The sequence below is a fragment of the Homalodisca vitripennis genome, chromosome 1 (assembly GCF_021130785.1).
Source record: "Homalodisca vitripennis isolate AUS2020 chromosome 1, UT_GWSS_2.1, whole genome shotgun sequence".
NCBI classification, from domain to species: Eukaryota; Metazoa; Arthropoda; class Insecta; order Hemiptera; family Cicadellidae; genus Homalodisca; species Homalodisca vitripennis.
In genome coordinates this window covers 73,908,841-73,929,749 of record NC_060207.1, presented here as the reverse complement: position 1 = coordinate 73,929,749, position 20,909 = coordinate 73,908,841, and the positions used below count along the sequence as shown (strand labels likewise).

At 33.6% G+C, this 20,909-nt stretch overlaps 1 protein-coding gene across 3 annotated transcripts in view; it reads right to left on the bottom strand.

The window, feature by feature from the left end:
- Positions 1 to 738: 738 nt before the first annotated feature.
- Positions 739 to 20,909, bottom strand: part of LOC124364683 (40-kDa huntingtin-associated protein) — a 35,658-nt gene continuing 15,487 nt past the window's right edge. For 2 of the 3 annotated variants that reach the window (XM_046820353.1, XM_046820371.1), the window contains 5 exons: positions 17,428 to 17,630; positions 16,370 to 16,589; positions 14,845 to 14,944; positions 6,142 to 6,263; positions 739 to 3,753 (listed from right to left, as the gene is read on the bottom strand). In XM_046820353.1, coding sequence (XP_046676309.1) covers positions 3,575 to 3,753; positions 6,142 to 6,263; positions 14,845 to 14,944; positions 16,370 to 16,589; positions 17,428 to 17,630 — 824 coding nt within the window. In that variant the 3' untranslated portion in view covers positions 739 to 3,574. The remainder of the gene's footprint in view (positions 3,754 to 6,141; positions 6,264 to 14,844; positions 14,945 to 16,369; positions 16,590 to 17,427; positions 17,631 to 20,909) is intronic. The other variant, XM_046820360.1, reaches the window with a different exon arrangement.

The following is a 20,909-nucleotide window of genomic DNA, read 5'->3' as shown; positions in this document are numbered from 1 at the left end:
TGAGACAGACAAAACAGAAACATTACAAAATCTACAGATGTTTCAGCACAATCTCCAGATGACAGATGTAGAAGAGTGTCTTGTTGAAGGTGATGTTTCAGAATTTACAGCCAGTGAAAATCTCAGTGACAACCAAATCATTGCTATTGTGCAGAACGAAGCTGAGGAAGAAGAAATTGACTGGGATGAAGAGGAAACTACAAATGACAACGTAGTGAGCCATTCTGTTGCTAAAGAGCCACCGATGTTGTGCTGAAATACATCTAGCAACATCCAAATGTAACCCCGATTGATGTATATGGAAAGATATTTCCGCAATGTCAAGACTGACAAAATTGAAATAAAAATCCATTACTGAATTCTTTAAATAATGGTACTGTACAAACGCTTAGATTTTATTCACGTTTTCATTTAATTTAAAAACTGTAAATGTTTTAAATGTATTCAGCAACATAGGAATGCTGGTATTTACAAGTACAATAAAGTAGTTCACTTATTGTAGCACACTGCATATATGTAGTTTTTTTTCTACCTGGGAACGGCGTTTTTTACTCCTCCTGATATCTGACCATGGCTCGGTTGTCATGGTCGGATATGAGAGGTTCTACTGTACTTGCAATATTGATCAGTTTATTAAAAATAATTAAAACAACACATACACTGCTTTACATTTATCTAGAACTTAATATAATAATACATTTTCACACAATTTATAAAAGGAATAAAAAAATAACTCCATAAAAAAATAAATATTTATTTGTTATGAGTAAAACAAAACTTATGAAACACTACGATACAGTATAACAGGATACTTTAATAATAATATTGTAAAAAATAAACTAAAAAAGAAACATTGAAACAATAATGGATAAAATAACAAAATATTGTAACTCACTCTTTTTAAATTGTTAATACTGAAAAGAATTTATTTTACTAAAAATTATACAAACACCTTTAGTTGAAATTAATTTCAAACCAACAACATGAACATGAGATGCAAAATGAATCTCTTATATCAAGTGCCACAAAAGAAGTCTTTTTGAGAGATAGCCAATCACAAAGTAGCATATGGTTGCCACATCAAACAGCTGATGGCTACTGTCAAAATATGTTAAAATAAATATTTGGACCAATACCTATCTTTTAGTTCTCCTCCGTAGACTAATGGTTATAGTCTTGTCTCTCTAACCGAGAGATCATGGGTTAAAATCCCGGGGAGGTCCAATCATGTAATAAAAAAAAAAAAACCAGTGCACTTCAAAGCTGGCATAGCTGTCGCTGAGGCTTAAATTAGATTTTTAAAAAATAAATAAATAAAAATACCAATCTGAATATAAAGTCTCGGCTAAACTAAAGCAGTATTTTGTTGCACCACTTGAGCCCAATGCAGTGTTGCAACTGTTATAATTTGATCTTGTTCAATAATAATAAACTTCAGGTAATAATAAATTCAATAAAATACATTACGCTAATGAGCATCAAGTAAGTTTTCCAGTTTACACGGTATTAAAGCATTACTAACTCAAATCAAATCTTGATATATTTTTATTGTGTTAGCTATCTGCCCATCTGGTATGAACCAGACAAAATTACATGATAATTAATTATGACAACAGTCTGTGAGCTTGAGATCGTGGATGCCACTCAAAGTTTAGTGAAGTTTGACAATTCCCTAAGTTGCAGTTTCATAGTCATTAAGATTTTATATAATATCACCAAATTAGGCCATTTCGTAAAACTGCAATAATAAAAATAATCAAATTATACTCATAAAATGCATGCAATTATTAATTATTTAATAATTACATAACAAATATCCCTCAAAATAGTGCATATCACGTAAAGTTCAAAAGCCAGGCTGGCCAGTTCCAGGTTTGTTTTCTTTATAGCGAAAAGACATTTGACATTTCATGATAACACTGTAAACCTCATTCACAGTAGTCATCAATAATGCAGAGTAATGTATAAAATTGTTTTAGTGTTAAACAGCTGTATTGAAAAAAATGTTACGAGTTGTGCGCATTAACAGATCTTGACCTATTTAGGAATTGATCAGATTACTATCTCAAGAGTTATTGAGCTTTCTATTTTTACTTTAAAAAAGTCACATAAACTTGTGACTATTTTCATTATTGTCTTCCGTACATTATGCTCCTTGTTAATCATTATGCCTATCCTTAAAAATAGTTTATAACATGATTTTGTGTCTAGTACAGTAAATAAAGGGATATTGAGTAATTAAAAATGTCCAGGGACATTCTCTATGCATTGACTTTTCATAATAGTTACAGAGTATTTTGTCTTCATCATCATGGTTAGATGTGACTTGTATGAATACAATTTGCTAAAGCTACTTACATATTAATTCCTCTTTGTCATGCACACATATGTACTCAGAAACTATCTGTTTTTCAATGTCAATACTACATGGTTGTTATATTGTGTTTTCATTTATTAGGGACTGTTTTAAAGTATTTATTAAAGACATTGAACAGCTGTTAAACGTGACAACCACACACTATTTTTAACAACTTCTGTCGAACTGCCAAATTTAATGTAAGAATATTGTTTAACCACTTATATTTTCTTTTATACTCTATGCTTATAATCTACTATACTCAGACACTCAGATCTCGTATTCTAGTTGGTATTGACCATGCCTCAAAGCAAGGGAATAACTTGGCAACACCGCATGATCTTATTGGCTAGTTGAAGAACACGCCACTGACAGGCTCCTCCTTCATTGGACTTCTTTGCTGACACTTTCTGTAGTCATGGTTTACATCACAAATTATATGTCAACACAAGTCCAGCTTAACAAAATTCATGAAAGGAGTAAAATATAATTCAAATGAATCAAGATAGTGACTCATCCGACTAATAATCCATGTTTGTTGTGTAAAAATTCTTGTCAATGCGATATTATTGTATTCAAAAACTTTCTTAAAGATTAAAAACTAATAGAAAAAACTAATTTTTGCACACTGAACTATCTCCAATTTTTAAAATAATACTATTCAAAAGAGAAAAGATTGAATACGAACATGAATATGCAACAAATGGTATAATTTTAGTCCCTTGTGTTCTTTGGCAAGTTACTACTACCTCTATTCTCATCCTCATTTATTTAAATTTCTTTATGTTACTTAACTAAAGTTAATTTTCTACTGGCTATTTAATAAGTAATAATCCTCAGTGTTCAGTGTTTTCCTTCTTTAAGACCATAAAATAGGCAGCAAAAGAAGTAAGACCAACACAGGTCACTTTAACCTCCGGTGATCTATCATGAATACTGTTTGTACAGTGCATGGTTTTTCTATGCTTCATTTTTTAGTACTACACTCAGATTTTCAAAATATATCATCAAGGCATCTGTATTTTTCATTTTTTGCTGACTCTGTCCTTTGAGAAAAAATTACATTGAGTTAATATTTAACATACCTCACAATAAGAGACAGTCATTCAAATTTTCTCACATTTCTAACTTTGTTAATACACATCAAAAACAACACCCTGTCATTATAAGTAATAAAATATAGTAACCAACTTTTCTTGAGTGCTGCCCTCTGTGATGTTAATTGTCAGAGGCCGATGTGACAGTGTCCACCAGACATCGCAGTAGTGTCCGCTGCAGACTGTCAAGGTGTTTCCACAGTTCTCCTTCAACACTGATGAGGCTGTGACTGTCCTGTGACTGGCAGGCCATCACCAGTGACTGCAGCGTCATGTACAGGTCCTCACACATCCACGCCACTGTTAGTATAAAGTAGTTATGTTATATTTTGTCCCTTAACAATGTTTCAAAATCAATATCTTTCATGGAGTAACAATATAAACAATATCATCTGTTGTTAAGAATAGTTTTGATGTGTCATTACACCACAACATATTCCATTTTATAGGTTTCCTGCATAAAGAGTAATAATGCTTAGTAATGGGAATCACAGTGTTTCTCTTAATAACAGGTGAGCAGGAAAATAATATGTTTATTTCCGACGTCAATGTTGATTCTTTGTTTGAAGTTTATTTTTGACGATGGAAGGATTGTGAAGGAATTAGGATTTTTCCAGACATTTGCCATTGTTAAGTGAAACAAAAAATCAGTAACACTACGTTTCGAGATCTGCAATCTGATCTCTTCTTCAGGTAAATAACTAACCTAACACATAATTACAAACTAGGTTAAAATAAACAAAAATCATACCAGAGCCTGGCACGACCTGTGTCAAAAATGAGCCTATGTCTGTCATTTACTATGTCAGAGGCCATAGTAAATGGCGACCTTCACGGCAGGAAACAAGATGGCGGCAATAGAAAGGAAGGGGGACAGGAATGGGCCCTTTTTTTATTATTGGTTCATGATAGATGAACTTCTTAAAACCATACTGTGACTCCGCATTGGTTTACTACAAATATCTAATCTGTTTAATACTTTTGGTTTTCTTTTTAGTTCATTTGGCCTCTGGTCAGACGACGTGGTTGGTCAACGAATGCAAATGTATTGTGACCTGATTTCTGTAGTTCAGTTTTAATAATTAGTGCGGTGTTTAGTATTTCTATTAAGTGAATGTTTTAGACTTAGTGAAGTTGACACACAACATGGTGGTTGTCATTCTTGACATAGGCATGTTACAACGCTGTGGTATGATTTGTTTATTTTAACATAGTTTGTAATTATGTGTTAGGTTAGTTATTTACCTGAGGAAGAGATCAGATTGCAGATCTCGAAACGTAGTGTTACTGATTTTTTGTTTCACTTAATGATGGCAAATGTCCAGAAAATGTTGAGTTTGCCATGTAACCACGATCAAGAAAATATGCTAAAAATTGTATATTTATGTTTATATTTTAATTTACTCTGATCTTGGTATTTCTCATTCCATAGTTGGGTTTGCCTTGTTTCCCAATTACGAAAATATATGTACATACACAGGTCTGAAAAGTCTACTTCTGTCAAAAGATAACTTAGATGGGTTTTTAATAGTCTTTAAATGTATAGTAAAAGTTAGGTAGTAACTTTGTTTTTTACAGCCAATACTTAATATTTGCTAAAAATGTACTGTTAAAAGTATATGTTTACTAAAACTCTAAATTTATTTTATCATTATATTTTCTTACTCTGTGCTCAGTGTTGTTGTTATCAACCTTACACTATGCTTTCATACTATAATTGTAAACAAATTGATAATAGGTGATATATTAATTAGACATATGGTTGTGTTGCATAAAACAATGTTTACACAGAACAGTTGATTACATTTGATAGGCTCTTTCAATTAATATTTCACAACTTTTGACACCAAGATGGGATTTTTCACTACTTTATAGACCAGTGGGGCGTAGCCTAGGGAGATTTTTGAAATAATAGTAGGCCTATATTTATAACAGGGACACTAAAAATGTCCATGTATAATTGCTTGAATAGTTTATACGTGAAAGCAAACCAAACAAAGTTACTTTCCCATTTATAATATTATATATGCTTACACACAAAAAGAAACCAACTGCTAAAACTCAATATTTTATCTCTTTTTAAAATGTCAACTGATGCCGAAAATACGTCTGATTTACTTTCACTTAAAAGCATCAGGTTATGGGATCTCATCATCCAGAGAACAGACAAGGACACATGTGCCACCGTCCGGAAGCGAGCAGATCTAACAGAAGTTCGCTCTTACTGTTAAAGCATGGAACAATAAAACAAAGAGCCTCCAAGCTGACACAGTCATCCACCTGTCCCTGCACTAAGCCATTGCAAAACATCTGCTCAACCACAGTCCTCCTCACACTAGACTCTAAAACCCAAACAGATTTAATAACTCTTAAGTGATTAAGCGCATATAAATATTAAAACACCTAAAATAAAGATACCTTAAAAAATCTTTTGTGAACTCTTTCAATAGCATCTTTATACAAATGGCATAAATTGGATTCCAAACAATACACACAATCTCCTGACCGTTATATACAATCTGATCAATGTTGTAATATTTTGATATTTTATTTCTTAACTAATTATAAATGCCAATATATGATTAATGGAGGAAATACATTTAATTGTATGATTATATAAGACAAATTGCAAACAATGTGAACAACCTTGAAATGTGGATTCCATAAGTATCTGAACTATAAACTTACCAGGGCATTCTGTTGTGTCTCCCAGCCAACTATACCTCTCCAGGACAGCTGTCAGGTGAGCAGGTAACAGCTGTGGTGGAGGCCTCAACAGCAACAGTAGTAGCACTCGACTTACTTCACAACTGGCAACAACGCAACATCTTACACTGGCAAGAAATTAAGCAAGTTCCATACCCGATAGTAGAGCAGTGTCAGACTAAAAAAACTATCAAGTCTAAACAGATCTCTATACTCACAATTATTGTCCGTGAGAATTACAGAGCAGTGTTGGACATTAAAATTTAAATACTAAACATTGCCGAGGTATCACTGTTATGTGTAGTGATTTTGTATTGAATTCCAAATAACCAGCAATGCAACTGTTGCAAGTACTTACGAAACTCTAGCGATAGTTCTTGCCACCAAAATTGCTTATCTATGTTCACATTTTGTGGTAGCAGTTGTGTAAGTTATCTCACAACTTTACTCACTAGTTTAACATAACTTGAAAAATAACAGGGCCAATATTTAGAGCACAACACTCCTTCCTTTTTAAACCCCCAGGGCGCTAGCCCTGGAAGGTCTTGTTCAAACGTTGGGTCTCAATTAAAATAAAACCTAATCTAAATAAGATTTTACATGTAAGTGGTTCATGTAGTTTTTAAGCATTTACTTGGCTTTTAGAGATGAAGATCTAATAAAATTCAGCAAATTATTTTTATTAATTTGGCTTTCTATAACAAAACTATAATATTTTCTGTAACAATGAATGGCTTAGAGATAATTGCAAATTAGACTAACACGCTAAAATTTTATACAGGCAATCTGTAAAAGACTAGTCTCTATTATAGTGTCAATTAAATTTTACCCAAAATATATTTTATAATTTTTAAATAGAACTATACAAAATATAACTTTATGTGTGTTATTTTTCTAAGCATCTAAATGGCTATCAATAACAAATGATTCCATCAAAAACATTGGAGCGGTTTTAGTTTTCTAGATTAAATAATAATTTTTTACTATATTAACATTATAAGAAAATAAAAACTTTCACTTATTACTAGTTACACCTGCATGCTACTTTTAGTTAAAATCTCTAATTTTATTTTAGCCATTTAATTAAAAGCGGTGCATACAAACATCAAAAGAACATTGTCAACAAACACTACTTTTATGAGACTATACTATAACCAAATATTTTTTACTGAAACCAAAATTCGACATTTTAAACAATCATAAGACTTTCTCCTCTTATTCAATTGAAAGGTAAAAGTTTTTAATTATAAATAAGAAAATAAAGATATTTTTTAAATAAAATAAGGAAACTTTTTCAGTACATAGTGTCTTAACTTGATGATATATTTTATGTGAAGAAAGCATAGAATTATTTTATAAATCTTAAAATACAGATGCAAGTTTTAATTCAAGATATAATAAAATATATTTAAAAATCAGTAGCAACAAACTAAAACACTAATTTCATTAAATTAATAATTAATCTAATTGTTGTTTACTTTGCATTAACCCCTTTGACCGCCGTGAGCCACTATAGTGGCTCGAGATGTACGGTACCTTGACCGCCATGGGCCACTGTAGTGGCTCACAGTATGCAGTACCTTGAGCGCCGCGGGCCACTATAGTGGCTCTGTGAACTTTACGCCTTTGTCCTTATAGTTTAAACATAATATATATAAAATATATTTATATCAACTTTGAATTGTATTGCTCTGCTTACTTATTCAGTGTGTTTTTGGACCTCAAACTTAAGATTTTTTTTTTTTAATTACGACAGGCATACATACTACTAAACAAATGTAAAAAAAATAATAAAACTGTAATTTATTACATCAACTGAAATTACATCTCTTCCCCTCAAAAACAAAACCAAAACTAAAAGGCTAGCTCAAAATTTACGAAAGTTATGTAATTTAATATGTGACCATGCAAAAACGGGTGATTTTGCCGTGGCGGTATTGGATCCGTGCGGTGCTCAAACGTCGGGCGGTCTAGCGAACGACGGTGCGCGGGAGCGGCGGCGCACTAAGGGTTCAAGTTCAGTATTGAAAACAAGAAAGGACACACAAGAAAACAATAAAACAGATCACAACATCTGAGCAGTTACGTTATTTCGAAACAGCTGTGTGAAATTTAAGATCACCTGGAGAATTTCTGGCCTTTTTTGGATATCACTCATCAATACTAGTAAGTTATTATGATTTTATATTTACTTTTAAAAAACATTGCCTTTGCCAAACATGTTGGTTATTATCCAGACAGTATCTTTGATTAATTACATGTAACTATGTAATGATATCTAATATGGTGATTTTACAGCATAATAAATCAAAATAGTACAAAATGAAGAAAATTGTAAGTCTGAATTTTGCCACATATTGAGTACATAATGGGGGCCTTTACCTCAGCAAACATGTAAAAAGATTAAATGTCATTTTGGTCAGTTTATCCCAAAATATCTATATAAGATGAATGGCAATAGATTTATTGTTATTCTTAATGTTAGACTTTACACAGTGCAAGTATCAAGAGAAGTAAAGACAATTAATTACTACTTAAAAACATAGTACATAAAATAAAACCAAAACAAGAATTGTTTTGTTCTTGTTTCGAGTCAAAACAAGAATTCAGCTCCGATCAACGCTACCATTGCACAAGTAACAATCATGAGAGTAGGCCAATAGGTTAAAGGTTGAGATACTCAATAAAAGTGTTTATTGGATAACTAATACAGACTACACTAACTGTTAGAAGATAACAACTGATGATGTCAAAACTTTATTGCCTCTCTTACAAACATATTTATTCAAATACTACAGAATCAACAATTTCTCAATGAGATTTGGAATAAATAAATCAAGAACTGGTTTCCAGAAACAGGAATTAACTAAGCTATAGTAAATCGATCTGTTTAAATAATATCACTTTTATTTGGCTTTTTTAAAATTAATTATGAAATCTCGTGTTTAAGAATAGGATAAATCATAATTGTTGTGGGTTCATGTCTGTATCATTCTATAACTACAAATTGTAATATTTTATGTATAGTCCAGTCAATTTAGACATTGACCCTTGCCAAAATTCCCAGAAAGCTGAAAATTTGCATAGATGTTAGGGAAACCATTGTTATGAAATTGTGAAAAGTCCCCATCGATCCCATGTCTGCAAAAGTTTTTATTCAAGGTCAAATTTCACAACAATAGGGTTTTTTTTATTTTTTCAGCAAAATGGTTAGTTTTGTGAAAAAGTATTTCAAACATAAATTGTAGATCATGCAATTATCTACAAAAACCCTCCTTATGCTTTTTTTTCATAACACTAACCATTTTTGAGGAAAAACAATACAACATTTTCTTACGCTGTATCGTCTATAATATGTACACGTTTCCATGCCACCTATGAGGTAGTGTACCTAGCGTGTCTTTTTTAATGTGGTTTCCCCAGTAGGCCTATTCCACAGTCTATTGAAGTAAAATTAAATGAATGTTTGGTTATTCTTCTTTTCAGTAGTTGCACTCTTGTTAGTGTGGTCGTTGTCGATCAGGTACAGCTCGAGTGAAAAGTCCCGTTATACTTGATTGTAAACATATTTTATTCATCATCATCTTCACCAATTATTTCCTCTTCTTCCCCTTCATCTTCTTCTCTCTCTCTTCTGTTGGAGATTCAACATTTGAACAAGATTGGCCTTGACAAGTGGTGCATGCTAGTGAACAAAATAATTCTACTTTTTTGCAGCCGCGTCTTAAGTTACTTTGCAGTTGCAAGAAACATAATTAAGGAGATTTTCTGGTGCAGGTGGAAGAAGCGTGTGGGTTGGTTGCAATGCATTATTGACATGCTTACAACCCCATTGTTCTGGGTCTAGTTGATTACCAAGCCACACCTGAACCTAGTAATATACACGATAAAACTGTTGGTCAGCGGAAGCTGCGGTTGGAGGAAGGCAAGCTAATTGCACACGTTTTTTATTACGTGTTTGTTTTGCAAAAGATAAATAACATAATTTGTCTATCGAAGTAATTTTTTGGAGCTCCATATACAGACAGAAGAAAGCGAGTTTCTGGTGAAGAGTTGATATCTTGGAAAGCTTGTGCACAAGTAATAAAATTTTCTTTTTCAAACAAATAAAAAATTGTGGTTTTACCCCTTCAAAACATTGCTGACGTTGTATCACAGCCAGTAAGAGCATGTAAAAACTGTATAAGATTGAACCGATTGATAATCTTCCCGAATAATTGCTGCCGCAGTTGATAGGACCTTCAATTGCTCTTTTTGGCCTTTAGGTTTTTTCACTCTAAGCTTGATTGATAATATCATGATAATTAACAAGAAAACATACAATATTAATTGTCCTAGTTTCTGAGTAATAATGACCCTATTACTATAATTTAACTTCAATCGTAATTTAATTTTTCTGTTATCAAAACTTACGTTTTTACAAATATTTTCTAATTCTTCTAACGTAAACTGGCAGTCATCACTACTTTCAATATATGAAAATATTTCCCCCATGGCGAGATACAATGCTTCATCTTGAGGACGGCCGACTTAGCCTTCAGTGGTCGGCTTTAAAACTGATACAAAGCAATCATTATGGTACTTAGCTTCAGCAGTAACTAAATCGTGTTCAAACCCGATGCGAGCAACAATAGTTTTTGCGGTGTCATCAGAACAAGACTGAGCTGCGTTCATAACTGAGTCTTTAAATGAAAGAGTTCTAACGTTACAAATATTACGACGAGATTTCTGTGCTTGTTTCTTTTTGTATTCCTCACTCAACTCGTCACCGCAAAATAAACAACAATAAAAAGAAATGACTCACTTACATGTGCTCTAGTATGAGGAGGACTTTTTGAGAGGTACTAGCTTATTCCTCATGTTGCCGTTTTGCTGTTGCAATTGTACTCTTTCTATTGTATTGTTTGCGATACTGCACATGATTTGTCGCTGAATTTAGATTCTTCATCAGTAAGTTGATTCCCCCCTTGAATACTCGCGTTAACCCCTTGCGCTCGAATGGTCAGTAGTACTGGCCATGCAACGTCTTCAGACAGCCCGTTATTAGTTTCGTCATTGCTTGTCCTCGCTGCTCGAATGGCCAGTAGTACTGGCCGCGCTAGTTCCACTCCCAGCTAGTCGCCATGTTTGTATACTTTCCCAGCCAGCTCGTAATTCTTTTTAAATGACCTTTGTATTAGGAGAATAGGTATTTAAAAATGACGTAAACACCATTTATAGATAGTTAAAGAACAACTTTAATGAAACTAACTTATTCTAAGATAAACAAACTGTTTGTTAATGTTATTTTTATACATACATTTTTAAATTTAATAATTAAAATAAATTGCTGAAATTACAATTTGATATTTACATATGACACAGTCATAAAACGTTTTCCAACATTTTTAGTCTTTGAACTTTTTGGCGGAGTGGAATTTTTCAAAACATAATCCCATGTGAAGTCCTGGGTTGTTAGGACATGTTTTGCAGTAAAATTTGCTGCGTTTTCTGTCCTTGCCAGGTCTCCTATCACTACAAACTATGCAGTCCTTAGTCTTGCCACCATCAAGTGGATAGGGGATGTGCAATTTTCCGTTTAGTCTTTCTTCTTCATCTGAAGTGGAAGGCCTTCCTCTTTTCCTTGAATTTCTTACATCTCCCACTAATTGTTTAATCAAAATTTTTCTGAATTTTCTTTGCCGTATCTTATTTTGTCCTTGGTTCAGATTGTAAAGTATAAAAGCATTTACAACTGCCGTTTCAAGAAGCCAGAAGAAAACCTTCCTCCACCACTTAATGGATTTTCTTGTAAAACAATAACTAGAGATGTATTGATCTGCGAGATCTACCCCGCCCATTGATTGGTTATATTTACAAACCACAGTCGGTTTTTCAACGTCTTCTTCTTGTCCGTTTTTCTTTGTGCGGTGAACAGTTTGGGTTGAGTTATCATACAGGGTACTCAACATAGCTACCAACTTTGTGTCTTGCCACAGGAGCACTGCAAACTTGTCTTCTTTTCTATAACAAATAATGTCACCTTTTTTTAGTTTGATTTTGCCTGCTTTGTTCTTCTGTTGACTCCTTATTTGCGCTGGTAGGCCTTTTCGGTTCATCATAACAGTTCCTGTGATATGAATTTTCATTTCAAAAAGTACTTGAGCAAGATCTAGGTTCGTGTAATACCTATCAGTAAAGACATGAAGTCCTTCTATGTTCCCATAAGTCTGTTTTAGTTTGTCAACCAGATGGATAACTATACGGCTGGTAACGCCCAAGTCTTGCCGTGGCATTCTATCAGTGGTACATTTGCCAAAATATGGCTCCATTGCACATATATAGCCTGTGCTTGATTCGGAAAGAACAAATATTTTAATACCCCATTTTATTGGTTTGTCCTTATTGTACACCTTAAAAACAACTCTACCTTTGTATCCGACGGTGCTTTCATCAACACTCACTTTATTCTCTGGTACATAGAATTCTCTAAAATTCTGATCCATGTATGCCACCACATTTCGTATCTTACCTGAGCGTGTTAGCCTACCTCGTACAGGTCCAGAGGGGGGTGGACTGACATGAAGATTCCAAAATAATTGTAGGAATCTCTCTTTGCTGAATACGTCCTTAAAGAACGGCTGGTAATCTACCCATTCAGTAGAAAAATAATCGTCCAGTTCTGGTTTCTCGTTCATCCCCATGTTAAGAACTACACCCAAGAAAGCTTTTAATTCTGATAATGACATGTCATGCCAGGACCGCCACATTGACCTTTTTTGGAGTGGTGTTTTCATCTGAATTTTTTCACCAGCGTAACGGTTAGTCTCATTGACGATTTCTGATAACAAAGTATCATTAAAAAACAGCTGAAAAAAATCTAGGGGAGTCTTTGGTGTGTGTGTTAGTGGAGGTTTATAGCCACTGTTACCTGCCCAGTTAAACCTTCTAAATTTAGCATTACCTGTTTTCCATTTTTGCCATCCGTCTGGACTCACTTCGTCTTCACTGCTATCTGTACCACGTACTGACAACTCACCACTGTCCTCTCCCACATTGTGTTCATTTGTTATATTTTGAATATCATCTTCATCATTTATGTTTTGTTCCATTATACTATAATCGGCGTCTTCACCCAATTCTTCACGGAGTTCATCTTCAAATTGTTCATTGAAATTGGAATCCAAATCACTATTGTGTTCAGAACCACTGTCTTCATCAATGTCACTTTCATCGGCCAATATATTTCTAACTTCATCAGAACGTAAACAGTCATCCATTGTTCATTTATTAAAAAAATGTACTAAAAATATACAATATTTACAAAATAATAAACTTAACAAATTGTATTGATCACAAAGCCTACTACAAAAGAACTGTTCCAAATGTAAACACTAACTATTTACAAATATTTACAAAATAATCAATTGCACAGCTGCCATTTTATTATGAAAGATGTGTTATAAAGATATTCAACTATTATTTACAAATATTTACACATTAATAAAAATCCACAGCTAAATAACATCAAACAGTACGAAACACAAGTCAAATGAACACACAACAAGTAGTAATGGGCGAGGGTGACTGACCTTCGAAACATCAGTTGTCTGAATCTTCTACGCAGAAATGGAATTGGCGGGAAACCATTGTCAGCAGATGTCAAATTTAGTTTAAGAGTTCTTCGATAGGTTACAGCACTCGCCGGACATATAAGTATAAATTAAAATAATAATAATAAAGTGTTTACGTAGTGTCCAGTAGTACTGGCCATACGAGCAATAGTCGTATTCTGTACTGGCCAGTACAGGTGGCCATTCGAGCAGCCAGGACATAGCATACTAAATTAAAACCAAGCTGAGGCGGAAATGTCAGTGGGCAGTACAGCTGGCCATTCGAGCACCGAGGACAAACTATAAATATTGCTTTCGAGTGCATAGGGTTAAGTAACGTCTTCATGCCGCGATCAATAATAACACATTCACTTGAAGATAAAAGTTTAGTGCAAATAAAACACTATTGCGACATATTTTCAACAAAAAGTGAATACAGCACAAACTTTAGCAGAGAATATTTGAAATAACTACGTGTTTTCACTACGAAGGAATTTTTAAGACTAACGGTGATTTAGGTGCGACCTCAGAAAAGCAGGTGGACGGAACGGCCACTCGAACAATGGAATGACAGGCAGATATTGTTCAAAGGGCACATGGTCCCTTGAAATTAGGGTCTCCGTTTTTTTAATATCATATTCACAGAATTATCGGTAAATTTGAATGTATTAGTCATGCAGACTTATAGTTTTATTTATATTACACGCCCAATGATATCATAGGCAGCTTAGTCGTGCTTATTATAGACAATACAGCGTAAGAAATGTTGTAATTGTTTTTTATAAAAAACGGTTATTGTTATGAAAAAAAAGTATAAGAATAATTTTTTTTTAGATAATTGCATGATCTAAAATTTTCATTTGAAATATTTTTTCATAAAACTAACCGTTTCGCTGAAAAATTCAAAAAACCTAATTTGTGAAATTTGACCTTGAATAAAAAATTTTGCAGATATGGGATCGATGGGGACTTTTCACAATTTCATAACAATGGTGTCCCTAACATCTATGCAAATTTTCAGCTTTCTGGGAATTAATGCAAAGTTACCCCTATTTTTTGGCTAAATTGACCGGACTAGTACACTATTTCATACCTCAGTAAAATATCTGCATAGATACCAAAAGGTGGATCTGCTATCATCTCAACAACAGACACTGTCTGACTGAGAACTGAAAGTGCTCCATCTAGATCGCCTGAAACACAAACATGACGTTACAATATTCAACTCTCCTTACTTATCACTTTGGTTACCAAGTGATGGAGTGGTTGAAGTTGAGTAACCATTAGTTGTGAACATTTTATATTAATTTTTTATATTAATTTTTTTTGTATGATGATTTTTTTAATCATTTCACCTTACAAAATTTCTAAAAAAAAACACACACATAATAGAATTCAATAAAATAAAAGTATTATTTTCCAAGGATAGTAAGAGAAACAATCAAGAAAGAAAATAACATCAACAACAAAAATTAGTGGTGAATTATTGAAAATCTGGCACCCTGTGAAAAAGACGCCATGTTGATTATGATCGTTCATATTAGTTGTTGTTTGATTAAGCTTTAGCCATGAGAAAGATTTGCTCCTTTCAACTCACCTGAACAGATGGGTGCATATTATTGGCAGTAATGGTTCAACATCAATTGATTGAAGGTGAGTCTTCACAACGAGGTGAAGATATTTAACCTGTTGGTTCCCGCTGCTGCACAGTTGCGGCCGAGACAAGTGTACAGTCGTGGCCCGTCGGCGCAGGGTTGCGGCCGCTTGCCAGCCTTTTAATTTCGCATTTCGTTGGGCACAACTCGCCACATTAAATGACGTTCAATATACTGGGATTCACAGCAGAATACTGGCTTTCTCTTGAGGTCTATTTCGTTTTGCACTACAATTCTTAGCAGCTATTGTTTTTAAACACAAATATGGCTTTGTGTAAGCGTGAGTTATTCAATAAAGATATCAATGAATTATTGCGTCAAAATTTTAATGAGTTATTTATTAGTGACAAAGAAAGTGAAGTGGATATTTTCAGTTGTGACAGATGTTATGATTTTTATTTTTAACAAGCTATTTCGTGATACAGACTCAACTATGATCTAGGCTATCTCGATGAACCAATATACATACAATTATTTATATATAAATGCAGAAACATTAATAAAATAAAATAAATAATAATCTAAATAAATGTTATAGGCATATGATATTCCAGGAGCAAATAATGACTATAACGCACAATAATAATCAAGTGCAAGGAAAAACCTGGGTCAGCAGAGGTACTTGTACTGCAACAACCCGGGACTGAACAGGTTAAGAACTGTATTGTATAAGCAATGTTTTGATACAGTGTAAATGGAAATACTTATGTTATTTTGACATGGGCCTAAGTACAAAAGTTATAAGTTTTATGGACACCTTCACTGCAATACAGATCATGTACCAATTTTAGGAGATTGGAGATAGTATCCTATAGCTTCTGCCGCAGTCAATGTGTTAAGATTTTCTTAAAAATCATAAATAAATTCATCCATTAATGTACATAATCTGTTGAATTAATTAGACAAAGAATAATTTGTATTTTAAATTAAATGGAAGGGGTTGTGAATAAAGCCAATCTTTACCCATTCGGATACGGCAACTAGCTAGGTCTAGTAGAGCATGCAACTGTAGGGGTGGATGGTCAGTTAGTAGGTTGACAGCAGTCACCAGACTAGCGGCGGACTGGTGTGGGCGGTCCGTTCGCAACACAGTGCCAGTCTCCAATGCCAGCCCTGCTGCAAGGAACCTCTCTGGCTCTGAGGGCCACAGCAACCCTGCTCGTCCCAGGCTACTAATTGCTGCCTGCACGTATTTTAAATTATATTAAACAATTAACCACATAAAATCACTTTGTTTCCTTCCCTGTTGTCTTCTAGGGAAAGAGGGTAATTTGTAAAACTGATACCATGTACATGTTTCTTGACCCCAAATTTTAATTTCTATTAGTCAAACCATCTAGAAATGACAGGAGAGGCCACTGACTTTTGGATGATTCTGTAGATTGAAAACTCGGATTTATGACTTACCTAGATATCAATGTATGTTTTAAATTTTTGTCTAGTGTGTTGAAATTGTGACACTATTTAATGTACCTCAATGTACAAATACAAATAAAGATTATTTGAATTTGAATGTGCTAACATATGCTCAGAGTAACTTTATACAACTTTTTAATTCTTAATTTTAGAATTATTAATTCTTAGAATTATTTCCAAAATATATTTGAACAAGGAATATGATTTATTGTCTACGCTAAAATCTGCTTCAATATATAAGCCAAACAGTTAAGTGTGTGTACGAGTACCTCTTCAAAGAAACTTGAACGGCCACAACAAAGGTAAGTAAAAACAGTCAGGCAACAATAACTAAGAGAAAAATTAATGCTCCATCTCTTCAGTTACAAAGAAAATAAAATATTGAGATAAGTACTGTGCAACATATAAATGTCTTTGTATATCATTATATTGTCAAGATGTGTCTTGTATTAACAGAAACATATATTTACACACACATTCAGACTTGCAGAACTAATGTTGTTCCATTTTATAATACCAATAACTTGCTTTGGAAAACATTTTGTTATAAGTTATAATCAATTCAAAATGAGACTAAAATTAAAGCTTTTGATCTGAAACATAACCTCCAAAAGCTCCCCTCCTGGAGAGACCAAACCCCCGACCTCCTGCTGGGAGTGGGCCTGCAGGAACTGTCTGCCAGCCCTCACCTGTGCCCAGGCCTCGCCTGTCGGGTTGTTAAGGGCAGCCTCGCACCTCGACACAGCCAAGTAGCACAAGCCTGCATATTGAGGCATCTCATCCCGCTCACACTGTACTCCCAGAGCTCCTGTGCCACAACATAAGCATAGATCAAGCAACTACTGCCTAATGCATTTCTGCTACTCCAAAAAAAGATATTCAATCCTTCACACAAGTGGAAAAGACAACACTGACTTGTTTTTATTGCTGTTAATTGTTACAGCCAAATATAAAATAAATGTTAAAACAAATTTTAAATTTAAGTTTTAATTTTTTTAGTTTACAACAAACTTATTTAATCTTTTCTATTTTAAATATTTATTTTATTTTTTACAAACAAACAAATTACAGTATATATTTGTATTTTTGTATTACCCATAACTACATAAAAATAACAAAATATTGCTTTTTGAATTAAAAACTAATACATTGGCTGAGCGAGTTAACAAAGCCTATAGTAAGTCACCCAGTACTTGTGACACTACCCTAGTACATGACAGTTCAGTATGTTTTTGACAGGTATAAGGTTTTTTGTGAAATAAGCTGATTTGGCAACTATCATTTTTACCTTCTTCTTCACATCATCCTTATTAATTCTTTATTGAAATTCTTTAGGTTTTAGAGGGAACAGTTACAAAGTTTACTTGTCTAGTTTTCTATCAAGATATAACAAAAAAATAAGAGGTAAGTGATCGTTTTTTGTTTATAAATGTGTATTGTAATTGATAGGTTAAAGTAATACATCAGTGGAATTCCAAATTTACAACAGTCTTATGTAAAAAAAACTCAAACTTAACCTCAAAAACAAGAATTTAGTTGCAGTGTCAACTACTGGAACATGGCAATTTGTTTCTGCCTAGTACATGACACTTTCTGTGAGCTATTGGAATTTGCATAAACTAGTACGTACTTGACCTAATACAAAATTTCAATTAAAAACTATACCTTTTATTGAATTTTTGTCCAATTTCATTATTGGTAAAAGTAAAAAATAAAATAAGCCTGATTGTTTACACTTCTGGATTGGATTTTATTTTACTTTGCTATATAAATCGTAAATAATTTACTCCTTTTATATAAAAGAACTAACCTATTTTAGATATAAAACATTTGTTCTATCAAGCAACCAAGTAGCTTATAGACTATTCCAATTTTGTTAGTAACTGCTATAACTTTTCTTACCTAACTTTATCAAATGATTTTGTTTCAGATGCCACCTAAGAAAAAACCAAAGAAGAGAGCTGAATTGGCAAATCCTCATGAGGTACTCCTAAAAGCACTTGAGGATATGAAGAAAGGAGAAAATGCTTTTTCTATAAGAAAAAAATATGGCATACCAAGAACAACACTTATTTATAAGTCCAAAAGTAAACTGCCTGTGGAATGTAAGAAGGAACATGCTCCTAAATTGGGTGTGGATGGTGAAGAAATGATTAAAAACTAGCACCCACGGCTTGCTGCAAAGAGGTTTCCAATAACAAAATCCTTGTAATATTTGTTAAACAGATTTCAAAGGACCTAAAATTATGTTATTTGTTTCCAAATGGATATCCGGGAAATAAATAATATTTTAAGTTCAAGTTAAGTTTAAGTTTTCAATATGGATGAAACCCCTTTTTTGTGTCCTAAGGGTGAAAAAGTGCTTGGGATGAGGGGGCAGAAAAATATGTATGAAATTAACTCTGGAAGTGACAAGCGAAATTTAACTGTTCTAAGCAATGCAAGTGCTTCAGGAGAAGTACCTCCCCCTTTGATCGTATTTTCAGGACAGCACCTTCCATAAGCTCTAAAGCTCAATGCTCCAGATGAATACAAAGTGGCAAGATCCAAGTCTGACTGGATAGATAAAGAAGTATTTTTTTAATACTTTGTGAATATTTTTTCAAGTGGCTCAAAGACAACATTACTTTTCCAATCATTGTTTTCTTAGATGCATATAAATCTCATCTTAACTACCATTTTTTATGCTCACAAAATGCGACTGTATTAATATCGTAACCCCCTAAATGCTCACATATAATTCAGCCACTAGATGTAGCAGTATTCAGGCTTGAAAAGCAAGGTTGGGCCACGGTTACACATGAATGGCGCATGTCAAAAGATGGTGAACACCTCAACAAATTTAATTTTGCTCCTTTGCTCAAGAAGGCCAAATATTCTTTGGTCAGTGGTGATCCTTCAGCTGTAGTTAGCAGTGAACATAGAAGTGAATTAATAGAAATGGGATCAGGAAGTAATGACCCAGATGAGGTGCAACCTATCTCTGCCCAGGAGCAACAGCGTTTTCAACAATCTACATCATCCCATTGACAACTCTTTTTTTGGATTTCCAGATTCTTCAGTCATCGTTAAACCTGCATGTTCTTCAAACTGCGTAGAAATGAGGACTGTAACTTCACAAGAAAAATTAGCTAAAGTGCTTTCACCAGGAACTAATGGTAAAAATGTACCTTCACCTTTAAAAAGAATTTATTCCGGCCAGGAACCCCAGAAAAGTCTAAAAAGAAACAGTTGAGAAAACAAGCTGTGAAACTACCTGCAGTTGTATCAAGTGGTCCATGGTTGAAATATGAGCTAAAGAGAAAAGAAGAAAAGATAAAAATAGACAAAGAAAAGGCCGAGAAGAAAAAGGCAAAAGAATAAAAAAAAATTAAGCTAGTAAGAAAGCATAAAAACAATTGGTATTTGATGAGGATGAAGATTGGGCCTGTGCAGCATGTCACAAGAGATACTCATCAAAATTAATAATTAAGTTACGCAGGAGATGGATTAAGTACGATACATGTAAAAAAAACTGTTTACTATAAATGTATTCCAAAGACCCATTTAGAGACTTTTGGCCTAGAAGAAAGTGATAGTGATGAGGATGAACTTGATTTCATATGCCATATTTGACCAAACATGACTTGTGTAGAGATGATGGCCCTTTAGTCCTGAGTGATATTAGCAAAGATGAATCCTTTGAGTAACTGTACCAAACTTACAAGTTTAATCAGTAAGTGTAAAAGCTTGGAGTTAAGTTTTTGATGCTGTCAATTATTGGTTATCATTGCTGTCAACTACTGGATTTTCATGTCATGTACTGGGTTTAATGTAACATAATGAAATTAATTAATTGTTGTAAATTTATAGTAGAAACATTCTAAATGTAAATATATATTCATAAACTTTAAAAGCCAAGAGATCTTTTTTCCCAATTTGAACCCATTATCTCAAAACAATGAAGATATAGGCTTTTGATTAATATTCATGTCTTTAAAACTGTCAAGTTCTGGGTGACTACCCTAATCGAGGGGTAGGAAAAATTTCATTTGTCTGTCTATAAGTTCTAATGGATATTTCTAGAGAAGAACCCTGACCTATAGAT